Source organism: Oncorhynchus kisutch, linkage group LG2, assembly GCF_002021735.2.
Source record: "Oncorhynchus kisutch isolate 150728-3 linkage group LG2, Okis_V2, whole genome shotgun sequence".
Classification (NCBI taxonomy): domain Eukaryota; kingdom Metazoa; phylum Chordata; class Actinopteri; order Salmoniformes; family Salmonidae; genus Oncorhynchus; species Oncorhynchus kisutch.
The window spans coordinates 34045970-34058558 of record NC_034175.2 but is presented as its reverse complement, the minus strand read 5'-3'; the positions used below and the strand labels follow the sequence as shown (position 1 = coordinate 34058558).

The window sequence follows — 12589 nt, the reverse complement described above, 5'->3', positions numbered from 1 at the left end:
GGTTCAGACCCAGGGCCTCGAGCTTAATGATGAGTTTGGAGGTGTTGAATGCTGAGCTATAGTCAATGAACAGCATTCTTATATAGGTATTCCTCTTGTCCAGATGAGATGGGGCAATGTGCAGTGTGATGATGATTGCATCGTCTGTGGATCTATTGGGGCGGTTAGCAAATTGATGTGGGTTTAGGGTGACAGGTAAGGTAAGGTAGAGGTGATATGATCCTTGACTCGTCTCTCAAAGCACTTCATGATGACAGAAGTGAGTTCTAGGGGGCGATAGTCATTTAGTTCAGTTACCTTTGCTTTCTTGGGCACAGGAACAATGGTGGCCATCTTGTAGCACGTGGGGACAGCAGACTGTGATAAGGAGAGATTGAATATGTCCTTAAACACACTAGCCAGCTGGTCTGCCCATGCTGTGAGGATGTGGCTAGGGGTGCCGCCTGGGCCGGTAGCCTTGCGAAGGTTAACACGCTTAAATGTCCTATTCACGTCGGTCACGGAGGAGAGTCCACAGTCCTTGGTAGCGGGCCGCGTTGGTGGCACTGGGTTTTCCTCAAAGCGGGTGAAGGAGTTTAGCTTGTCTTAGCTCATCTTAGTTTAATCAGGTGTGACAGTGCTGGGCTGGAGTAAAATCCTGCACACCATAGCTTTCTGAGACCAGGATTAGGTGATCACTGCTCTACACAGTTGCATGAACATTTAATGAAATGTTATTCAAAACACGGAGACAAATCAGATTTCAGACAAGCCCCGCAAAAGCAGAAATACAGTAAACACATGGTTACAAATAGTGTACACAGAAGAGAAAAAAAACAACAGCTGAATTATTTGACAAAATATTTATTTAATTATTGAAACAATTCAGACAGGAAAATTGTCAAACGACAAACAACGAAGTGTTGTGGTGGTCTCAAAATGTTGGGAAAGTGGTCAGTTAAACAATGTTGGTTGTCTTTGCTGTCATCAGCTGTCATGACAGTTTTATGCTACCAGTTCTCAGTCTCAGAATTAGAAGTTCATCCATGTTTCTCAAACGTCAAATTTAGAAGTTGTTCCAACCATCACATTTTTAAGTGATTAAGGTCAAGTTTAGGTATTAACTCTGAATTGTTATGGTTAAGTTCAGGCATTATCTACAAATGGTTAAGGTAAGGGTTAAGGTTCGGGATAGGCTTACGCTCATCCCCAACACCCTTAGTACAGCGTTTCCCAAACTCGGTCCTCGGGACAGCAGATTAAAATGATCAAAGCTTGCTGATTAGTTTATTATTTGAGTCAGCTGTGTAGTGCTAGGGCAAAAAAACTAAACATGCACACCTTTGGGGTCCCGAGGACCGAGTTGGGAAAACCCTGGCCTACCAAAACCTACTTGAAGGTAAAGGCACTCACTGTTGCCACCATTGGCCGGTTTCCACGTCATCTCCCTGCGTCCTCAGAAATGGACGGACATCGAATACTGACTTATATCACAGGTGACCTGGCTGGCTTAATGACAGAGACTTAAAGGATAACTGTGAGATCAAAGTCAGCTGCATAGACATACCTCTGATAAAGTCTATATTGCAGTGTTTGAAAGAAATGCCTTCAATGTGGTCCATTGAAATTCACAACATTGTGGTCCATTTTTATAATGAATTAAAAGTCAAATTAAACTGTCTTGGTCATTGTGGGGAACAGTAACATGTCTCACAGCCAAGGGAGGTGGCGGCTCCGTAGTCACAGAATCTATCATCCAAAATAAACCCCTGGCCCCATTTCCCCAACATTTCCTGACCCCTTTGAAGATCAAAATGAAATGGATGGGTAAAAGTAATATGGAGTGAGGCCCTGTTTGAACAGTTCTAAAAAGAGTCCTTCCTTCCTTTCTTGAAGTAATCGTTGATCTGACATGACAGGATGGCTGTAAGCAGTTTGCGATCAGTGAACCTTTAGTATTTAAACAGGGCCTCAGTGTCTAGTGGTTGGGGCAAGAGTTTGATTCTAGACTGGGGAGGCATTTCATTGATTTATATTCTTTATTGGTTTCAAGGTTGTTTGTCTCCAAGTCACTCAGTGACACACAGGATGGCATCCAGGAGGTTGTGTGTGTGTTTGACTTGTGCTGCGGTGAAGCCGTGGCTCTTCAGTAGGAGGCTGTATTCCGAGGCGCTCCTTTGTCTCCCCTCGGTCATACTGAGGGCCTGAAGTAGGCCTCTGCTCGGCCCCTTCCTGTCCTCATCCAAAAAGATCTCACTCACCAGCACGCAGCAGCCTGGGACGGAGATGGCGTACACAGGATGTATGCATACATATTTAACGTTGTGTATACAATCAGTATTTACATTAGCATGTGAAAGTCACATTCATAATATGCAATAAAGGCATTTTGAACTACGATACACATAAATTGGACTAGTCAATTGGTCGTTTTTTTAATAAGGCAATAATGTAGTATTTCTTAAAAGCAGAAACAGTCAGGTACCTAGGCTAGTCGATGATGTGTGCCCTCTGCTTCTCACTTTTGATTTGAAGAGTTTAACATGCAACTTGCACACTGTTAAAACACTACGCTGTTATAACCTTGTGGTTCATTCCGTTTAGGCTTGAGCCAACTCCTCTGTGTTCATTCAAGTTCATTAGAACTTATTTAATCTGCCTAATAAACTTTTTGCACACTTTGGTGGGGGCAACATAACAGAACAAATCATCTCGTGACTCAAAGTTTACTTTGACATGATGGTTGTTATTACCAATATTTGCGTATATGAAAGCATTTACAACGCAAATGTCACAATCTATTTCACCGACTAGAATGTAGGACACTAGGACATTTTAGTGAAAGATTTTCTGTTTTTATCAGGCCTGTCGTGAGTTTTTTTTATGGGTCAGGTAATTCATCCACATAAAATTGTTGGATGGAAATGTTAATTCTGTTGCTAAATGTATGAGTGAGGTATAGCATGACAACAACAGATGAGTTGGCTTTGGCACATACAGCATGGGACCAGGCTAACTCTTTACACAAGCACAAGTGATACACAAAAAAATGTCTAGCCAATGTGTGAATCATTATCCTTATCAGGGTCAGAAATCAGAATCCAAAAATAATATATTGTTTTTCACTCTTACCAGGATTGCATGCTTTCGCAATTTTACTCAGCAAAATGTGTACTTTCTCATCCGACCAGTCGTGGAGAATTCTTGCCAATATGTATACGTCTGCCTTGGGAAGCTCATCTTTGAAGAAATCTCCTGTTCAGACATTAAAAAGAAAAACCATTCATTACATTTTACATGTACCCTGACAGAAAACAAATTCATGATCAAAATGGCACTTATTGCTAAATGTTTTTTTGTTAAAACATTTTTATTATGAACACAACAAATACAAAAAACAGAAATATACAAACAAGAGTACATAAACCTAACAGACAGAGGTATTACATATCAAGATTCATTTTCAATTTGTTAAATACTTTTATGGTGCGTATTGCTTTTTGGTTTTTACATTTACTGATCATTTCAAAATAATATTTTAGACTGTGCAAAATTCATAGATGAAGACATCCAAAAGTCTTGTGATGAAATGATTTATATTAATGAAATAAAAAAAAATGTATCGGCAAGTTAAAAGAGAACAAATCTCCAGCAAATGATGGCATTTCGTTGGGTATTCATTTATTCTTCAAATTCTTTAAATCATATCCTGTTGTTTTGTTTGTTGTTGGATGCATAAATATTCCCTAATAAAAATATTTCACTGTTGAAATTTACCCAACGTCCAGAGTGGTGAGTCTTACTACTGATGACCTTCCCTTTAAATTAACCTCTTAAAATTGCTACACCGCAGAGTGGTTGTTGCCATATGATACCTAGATATGGTTACCTCATTGATTTTTCCCCAAAAATTGATCGGAAGAACAAGCATGAGTCTCTTGTAAAAAGTAAAAGTCTGCATTAAACCGTTTGCAATACAGGAAAATAGCCTTACGCTTGAGTAAATTTCAAATACCCCTGACATTAATTGAACAAAGAGATAAAGACAAACTTCAACCAACAACCTTGTTATGCTAATATAAGCTTCTCCTAAGGATATGTAACTCAAAAGGATTTCCATCCCATTATTTAACCTCTCCAACAAAAAACATATATTGGTCATAAAGTTACCAAAGTATTCTTACTCCCACAAGGGGGAGACATTGTGTAGATTTTACAATAAGCAGTTATTCACCTATAGTTAGTGTTTAGCTTACCAGTTCTCAGGTCAGCCTTTTCTCATTCAAGTGTTTGTGTACATTTTTATGATAAAAGGCAGCTTTTCCCCTGGTAATCTGTTTTTTGTCCTGACAGTTCTGTCCGAGTTAGACTCTGGCTCTCACTGAAATGTTCTGATTTGGCCGCATTTCTTTCCCATCGATGATCACTCTTGCACCGATAAAAAAAATGCAGTGTTCCCTGCCTTTCGAGCTGCAGCCACCATCGTCTCTTGTCACTTTGTCTGCTGAGGTCAGATCCTCAGTGAACCTCAATTTTTGCTTGATTAGGAATTCACAATTCTTCGCTCGCCTCCAAAGAAGATCCCGCGTAGATCTGTTGGTGAACCGGATGATGGTCGTCCTCGGTCTCTTGTCTTGATCCTTAAGTCTTCCCAAACGATGGACGATGTCTACATTTTCCTGAAGTTTGGCTTTTGATTCAGGAATGACAGCTCCACAGATGTCAACAACTCTGCATTTGATGTCCTCACCCGCCTGCTCTGGAATTCCATGGAGCCTCAGGTTCCACCTGCGCTGGTATCTCTCCGCCTCATTCACCTTTTGCTCGAGTTCAGCCACCTTCTTTTCATTTTCCTGGCAGATAACTTCCACTTTCTTCATGTCACTTTTGAGGGTTTTCACTTCTCCAAAGAAAGTCAGATTTTTTAATGGCCTCAATTTTCATCGTATTCTCCCTAACCATGAGCTCCAAGCCATTTGCCCTTTCATCTATCTTTGCTGTCAAAAGCATTACAATATTGTTTTGCATCAAGAAATGACATACCCTCTTGGCCTCATCTTTTTCCCCTGGGGCTTGACTGGAGTGCCGGGGTCGTAAGGTAAAGGCCTGAGCCGGGGACTGGATGGGCGCAAGTTGTGAGCATTGTTGCTCACCACATATTCATCACCCATCACCACATTTTCATCATCCATTGCAGTATTTCCCCCCAGTTACATTCTGAAGAGGAGTACCCAAAATCATACTTAAGAGGAGTACCCAAAATCATACTTAAGAGGAGTACCCAAAATCATACTATCTTTTGTGGTTAATTGTCCATCTGACGATCTTTCCATTTCTTTCCTTTTGGTTCTGGTCGTGGCAGTTTCCATGTACGTTCGACAAGCTAGTTTTTGAGCTAGCTAGCTTATCAGGCTATCTAGTGTTGTTGCAAACTTTGTTTTAGAGGTGAATAACTTGCAGAAAGTAATCAATTACTTTGGTAAATAAACTAAACCATATTCATACGGAGTTTTATGACCGTAGAAATAATCCAAAACAAATTATCTGCACTGACCGCCATCTTGCGCGCCCAACGCTAAATGTTATTGTGCATCTACAGACGACATTACCCATGATGATAACAGTATTCTAAAATCCATTCCACCCGCTGTAAGTCATTAAACAAACCTGCTACAAAAGATACTCTGTCATCTGCGTCATGTGGCCGGAAGTGACCTCTCATCTCAATGACTTCGGGTAAGTCGAACATGGTCACAGACAACCCCGGGTGTGCTTTGGCAAACTCATACGCCATGGCCCCAGTGCATCCTGGATGAAGGAAAAAAACACTGATGATTGGTATGGATTGATTCTGATAGGCTACACCCGATTCCCTATTTCAGGGCATAGCCAGAGGCTTTCTAATGTAAATCACATTGAAGATAATAACAGAAGGGCCATTTGAGATTTTACTACAATATTGTAGCAAAACAATGTGATGGCCATTTTAAATGGAACTGAGATTTAGGTTACTATGACCTCACCTCCCAGGTCGCAGGCCGTCTTATATTTGGAGAGGTCAAAGGCCGTCGCCACATCTCTACCAGAAACCTTTGCGATGCTGTGCATGGCCTTCATGAATCGCAGCTTCACTTCATGTCTGCTGTAGTAGGCATCCTATAACAATGAACAACAAGGACGAAAACAAAAACAGTGTTCTTAATGTTTGTATATTCAATTGTTTACTTATAAACAATAATACAAAACCATTCTATCTAGTGTTAACTGGAGAGCTGCATTGACTGTATATTTTAATCCCAGTTTAGTGCCTTCACACCTGATACAACTAATCAACACGTATCCCACACCTTGACTAGCTGATTCTGCTAAGCTTGAACAAAAAGCTGCCGTACTGTGGCTCCCCAGGAACAAGACTGATCTGTTGAATAATTACCAAGGTAACTGGAATGTGACATGAAACTTGAGATTGTTATTACCTGGAAAAGGTTAGAGGTTTTCCCGAAGGCCTTCTCGTGCTGGTTGGTCCCCTCCCTCACAGCAGTCTCCAGGTGGGTGAAGAGAGGCCACACCAGTTCGTTACAGTGCTGGATGTACCCCTGCAGAGAGAGGGGACCGTCCGACAGCAGGAAATGCCTGGACATTGCTGTGTTTGTGTACTCTAGGGAGAAATTGGCATGTCAGAAGGCATGTCATAAATCACTCCTTGACACACACAGCTTAGACGCCATGAACAATGTCGAGGAAAAAATAAAGAATATGTCTAACAGAAGGAAACAAATTATAGAGGGAGACAATGTGAGAAATTGAGACAGTATACCTTTTCCCGTTCTTTGCAGGAGTCCCAGAGAGACGCAGGCCTCCAGCAGGCGTTCGGTCCCCATAATAGATGCTTTGATCTCCTGGGCCACATCCTCAGCCTGCAGCTCCCCTGTCTTACTGCTCCTTAACACGTCAAACACACGCAGCTTGGATGCTGTGAACAACACCTAGGATACAAAACAAAGGGAAAACGTTCAATGCGAGACTAGAGAAAGAAGAGGAGTAATAGAAAATTCCAAGTCATGTTTTAACCTACCTCAAGCAAAAGTAGTTTGATTAATAAGCCTAAAATTAAACTTCCTGCAACCTCAGCTTGAACATGACTACATGAGCAACATAAAACCTAGCTGTATGGGGAATTAAAACACAATAGCAAGGAACTCAATGTTTTGTTATAGTATATACAGTTGAAGACGGAAGTTTACATACACCTTAGCCAAATACATTTAAACTCAGTTTTTCACAATTCCTGACATTTAATCCTAGTAAAAAGTCCTTGTTTTAGGTCAGTTAGGATCACCACTTTATTTTAAGAATGTGAAATGTCAGAATAATAGTAGAGAGAATAATTTCTTTCAGCTTTCATTTCTTTCATCACATTCCCAGTCGGCCAGAAGTTTACATACACTCAATTAGTATTTGGTAGCATTGCCTTTCAATTGTTTAACTTGGGTCAAGCATTTTGTGTAGCTTTCCACAAGCTCCCCACAATAAGTTGGGTGAATTTTGGCCCATCCCTCCTGACAGAGCTTGTGTAACTGAGTCAGGTTTGTAGGCCTCCTTGCTCGCACAAGTTTTTTCAGGTCTGCCCACAAAGTTTATATGGGATTGAGGTCAGGGCATTGTGATGGCCACTCCAATATCTTGACTTTGTTGTCCTTACGCCATTTTGCCACAACTTTGGAAGTATGCTTGGGGTCCTTGTCCATTTGGAAGATCCATTTGCGACCAAGCTTTAACTTCCTGACTGATGTCTTGAAATGTTGCTTAAATATATTCACATAATTATCCTTCCTCATGATGCCATCTATTTTGTGAAATGCACCAGTCCCTCCTGCAGCAAAGCACCCCCACAACATGATGCTGCCACCCCCGTGCTTCACGGTCGGGATGGTGTTCTTTGGCTTGCAAGCATCCCCCTTTTTCCTCCAAACAAAACAATGGTCATTGTGGCCAAACAGTTCTATTTTTGTTTCATCAGACCAGAGGACATGTCTCCAAAAAGTACAATCTTTGACCCCATGTGCAGGTGCAAACCGTAGTCTGGCTTTTTATGGCGGTTTTGGAGCAGTGGCTTCTTCCTTGCTGAGCGGCCTTTCAGGTTATGTCAATATAGGACTCGTTTTACTGTGGATATAGACACTTTTGTACCTGTATCCTCAAGCATCTTCACAAGGTCCTTTGCCGTTGTTCTGGGACTGATTTACACTTTTCGCACCAACGTACGTTCATCTCTAGGAGATTGCACTTACTGTATATAGACTTTTTTTGTTTTCTTTTTTGCTACTGTATTATTGACTGTATGTTTTGTTTATTCCATGTGTAACTCTGTTGTTGTATGTGCCGAATTGCTATGCTTTATCTTGGCCAGGTCGCAGTTGCAAATGAGAACTTGTTCTCAACTAGCCTACCTGGTTAAATAAAGGTGAAATAAATCAAATAAATAAAAAAGGAGACAGAATGCGTCTATCAGAAGCTTCTAAGGCCATGACATAATTTTCTGGAATTTTCCAAGCTGTTTATAAAGGCACAGTCAACTTAGTGTATGTAAACTTCTGACCCACTGGAATTGTGGTACAGTGAATTACAAGTGAAATAATCTGTTTGTAAACAATTGTTAGAAAAATTACTTGTGTCATGCACAAAGTAGATGTCCTAACCGACTTGCCAAAACTATAGTTTGTTAACAAGAAATTTGTGGAGTGGTTGAAAAACGAGTTTTAATGACTCCAACCTAAGTGTATGTAAACTTCCGACTTCAACTGTAAATACATATCCATCCACAGGATACCTTTGAGGCTTTAAATCCATCCATGAGCTCGATCATCTTGCTCAACTTTTCCTTGCCGTCTTCTGTCTCGTGCTCCCTCACATTCTGCATCTGAATGGTGCCCCTGCTGGTCAAGTCTAGTGCTGCAGGGTCACTGATGCCCTGGGGCTCAGCCTCCCCGTTCTCAGAGCACTTAGACAGGTTGTTGACCAACGTCCAGGGCACCTCGCCCTCTCCACACCCACTCTCCTCCTGTTTCACCTAGATGGATGAATGAGATAAATTATAAATGGATTCAATTCAATTAACTTTATTGTCCATGTAACACATTAAAAACAATTCATTGAAAACACCAACACTGACATATGACAAATTAAGTGTTGTGCAATAATTGCTAAGGGCAAAAGACGTATTTCAATGCATTGACATGTGTACTGACATTATGGGCTGTACTGGCTGAAGGGATGTTTTGTCCTTGGCTGTCCGGAGGGCCGTTATGGGTTGGGCTGCCTGGGGGGCTGCTGGCGGCTGGCTCGGCTGGTGGGACCGTGTCGACAGGGCTGCCTTGGGGGCTGTTCTGGGTGCTGTTGTGTGTCAGACTGCCTGGGGGGCTGAAGATGAGACCCAGCTTCTTGCAGAACTGGTTGAGCGGGAAGCCCACCACATTCAGGAAGTCTCCGTGTACATACTCCACCAGCATACCACCCAGAGCCTGGATACCATAGCCACCAGCCTTGTCCCTGTCACACACACACACATACAGACAGAGAGACCCAGATGCATGCATACACAAACAGAGACACAACAAACACACACGTCTCACATAAATTGACAGAGATTGAGACAAACAGAGACAGAGAGCGATAGAGAGAGGGGCCACATATAAAGACAGGACACCAAGACACAGGGAACACACACACACACACACACACACAGAGGTGACAATTATGTGACGTGTCAGGCAATACTGTGTCAGAACTGGCCACGGTATACGAGACCACACAGCAGAACATGCTTCTATGATTGAACTAAGGCTCATTGACCCTCACTTGTTTCTTTCAGGCTGAAATTATATAACAAAATCCATACCTTATCTCAATAAAGCGACACAAAATGGACTGGTTGGCTGTATCAAAGTCCACAAAACCATGGGTTCACAAGGTTTGAATTCAGGGAAGTGACCCCAATTGCCTCTGCGAGAGGTGAGGTGAGGTTCTAAACTTAGACAAATCTATTGGCATTACACCATAGCCAGTAATGCAAACAGAAGAAGAGAGGTTAAACTCACATGGGTTCTCCGCTATTGATGTACTCCCAGAGTAAATCATCAGACAGATCTGCAAACTTCACCTTGGTCTCCTCATAGAAGTCAATAACTTGATAATCAATCTCTTCATCTGGAAAGAACGGGACCTAGTCAGTTGTAAAACTGAATGCATTCAACTGAAATGTGTCTTCCCATTTAACCCAACCCCTCTGAATCAGAGAGGGAACCATTGAAATAAATAAGAATGTACAACTTTAAAGCAGGCAACTTCCCAACCTACCCTTTTACCTATTTTATGTTTAAGGCATACCTTCTTTCTCATGGCAGAGAATGATCGCCACTCCGGTAAAAACACTGTGTTCTTTACCACTCAACCTGTTCAGAAACACAAAAACAAAGATAAAATGGGAGAACTACCTTTTCCTATTGTTATTTTTAATTTTTTAATGTACACAGAATTCTCTCAAAACCTTGAAAGCATTCGGTAGGCATCTTGCTTGTCCACTGGCTTCTCAAGAATAAGTCCATCCACTGTCTGAGAAAAGAAGACAACCAATACAGTGTAAAGGAAATAATAACCACTATGATATGAAGGATAGAAGATATTGATATAGCTGACTTTGCTTACAACAACAGTGTCTGCTCCGATCACAATGTCTGGAGTTTTCAGGTGTTTCTAGAACAAATTAAGAAACCACAGACATTCAAAAGTATATATTTGTTTCTTCAGTGAGGAAAGAGTATCAACAGACAAATGTGGTAATGATATTGTAATAATAATAACAGTAAGCAAAGGCTTCACTGACAAACGGCATCCTCTTGGCCACCTCCAGGGCCTTCTGCTTGGCAGTCTCCACAGCATACTCATGGGGTGTTTTGAACAGCCTCTTGTCTAACGTTTCCTTGAACCAGGATGGGACAACCTCAAATCGTAAACCCTGTGACATAAATGGAATAACAAGGCATCATCACCATTAGATACTACATGTCATTACTGTACCTTAGAGGCTCAGTTTGATTAGGCTTTAAAAAAAGTTTGCTTTCTTACTCCCTTAACGGATGTAATCATTGAACTTTCATGACATGGATAGGTGATTGCAAATGTCCAATATTGTAGAAACCTTGCATTCACTTATTTATCCTATCAAAGTGAAAGAGGGTAAGGAAGGAGGCCTCGGTCTTACCACATTGGTGAGTATCTCCAGCCTCCTTGGAGATGCACTAGCCAGGACGACCAGCTTACCGGTCAGCTTGGAAATTACAGGATTCATCAACACCATGGTGACCTCCTCACTGCAGCATATACAAGTTAAACATTAGGCTACTAGTTCGTCTCAGTCAGCTGTTTGCTGTCAGATGCCTGTGACTTTGCCTTGAAGTAGCATACTTACCATTTGCGGTCACACTTTACTGCCTACATACAATGCACGTATTCAGGTCAATATGCTTTTGTAGGCTACACCTCATTGTTCTCTTGTAATCAAAAATACACTGACGTGGAATTTGTGGCAAGGGATCAAAGGGCTATCCTAGAATGAACCTATCCATTGATGCGAAATACCTTTCGCACCTATTGGCAATATTATCTTCTGGCTGGTGTAGCTTTGTTGACAGCCCGGACGATCGTTCTGAACGTTAAAACACATTGCATGCGGTACGGTTTTGGAAACACAAGGAACATACCTTTGATATCAGCAAAAAAACATTTTTTTTTTAACTAAAGGTTAAATTATTTCACACCTTTATAGGGTTATGGTTAAGGTTCCCACACGACCATTTGTCCATGTTACTGCACTTGTTTACAAAAAATACTGCTGCAACTGTGTTAAAACAGTGTACAGTATCTGTATATTTAACATTTGTGAAATTATGTAGAGCGTTTTATGTTTATAGAAGCATCCCGCACTGAAGAATCCATTCACGTTTAGATTGAGTGTTTTATCTGCCAGACCATTTCCCATTTAAAAAGAAAATGTAAGGTCACTGGACAATAAGGTCAGAGTAACGTTAGGCTCCATTTAGTCCTTTATTGGGCTATCCTAGAATATGCCATGAATAGACCGAATTATTATGTTAGCGGAGTTAGAAGTTAGTTGACAACTTAAAAGGGAAAGGTCTGGTTAGTGTTTGTATGGATCAGTGATAATTATTGACATGGAAACAAGTAACGTTAACGTTACCATGTCGCACATTTCACTGCTTAGCTTGAGAAACTCTTCCTCAGATCATGCAAGTTCAGCTATTCAGTTACGACATCTCAAACCTCAAGAAATGTTTACAACATGCAGCATACAACCTTGGGCAAAGCTGCTTTGAAGTGTAATTTAATAAATTACACTTTGAAATCTTCGACGGCTAAATGAAAAAACATTACCTGCAGATCTTCCATGCGAATGAATTCCTTGTTGCGCTTACAAGAGACAACGCATGCGCAAGCATAGCGGAAGAAGAATCGAGAGATTCACCCAATCCTATGACATCTTTTTGCGTGTCATCATAAAACGTAACATCAAGTAAGAGTAGAATGGAGTTCA

General features: G+C 41.1%; 1 protein-coding gene across 2 annotated transcripts; it reads right to left on the bottom strand.

The window, feature by feature from the left end:
• Window positions 1-827: 827 nt before the first annotated feature.
• On the bottom strand, window positions 828-12538 carry asmtl (acetylserotonin O-methyltransferase-like). 2 transcript variants are annotated; one of them, XM_020453581.2, is made up of 15 exons: window positions 12430-12538; window positions 11240-11348; window positions 10862-10993; window positions 10684-10731; window positions 10526-10590; window positions 10366-10430; window positions 10077-10185; window positions 9228-9528; window positions 8810-9049; window positions 6797-6965; window positions 6456-6637; window positions 6003-6135; window positions 5647-5787; window positions 3112-3234; window positions 828-2254 (listed from the first exon to the last, which is right to left on the bottom strand). In XM_020453581.2, the coding sequence occupies exons 1-15, from the start codon at window positions 12492-12494 to the stop codon at window positions 2049-2051; spliced, it is 2088 nt and encodes a 695-aa protein (XP_020309170.2). In that variant the 5' UTR covers window positions 12495-12538; the 3' UTR covers window positions 828-2048. The 2 variants fall into 2 exon arrangements, with proteins under 2 accessions (XP_020309170.2, XP_031649478.1); XM_031793618.1 differs by lacking the exon at window positions 12430-12538 and adding an exon at window positions 11447-11472.
• Between the last annotated feature and the right edge of the window lie 51 nt (window positions 12539-12589).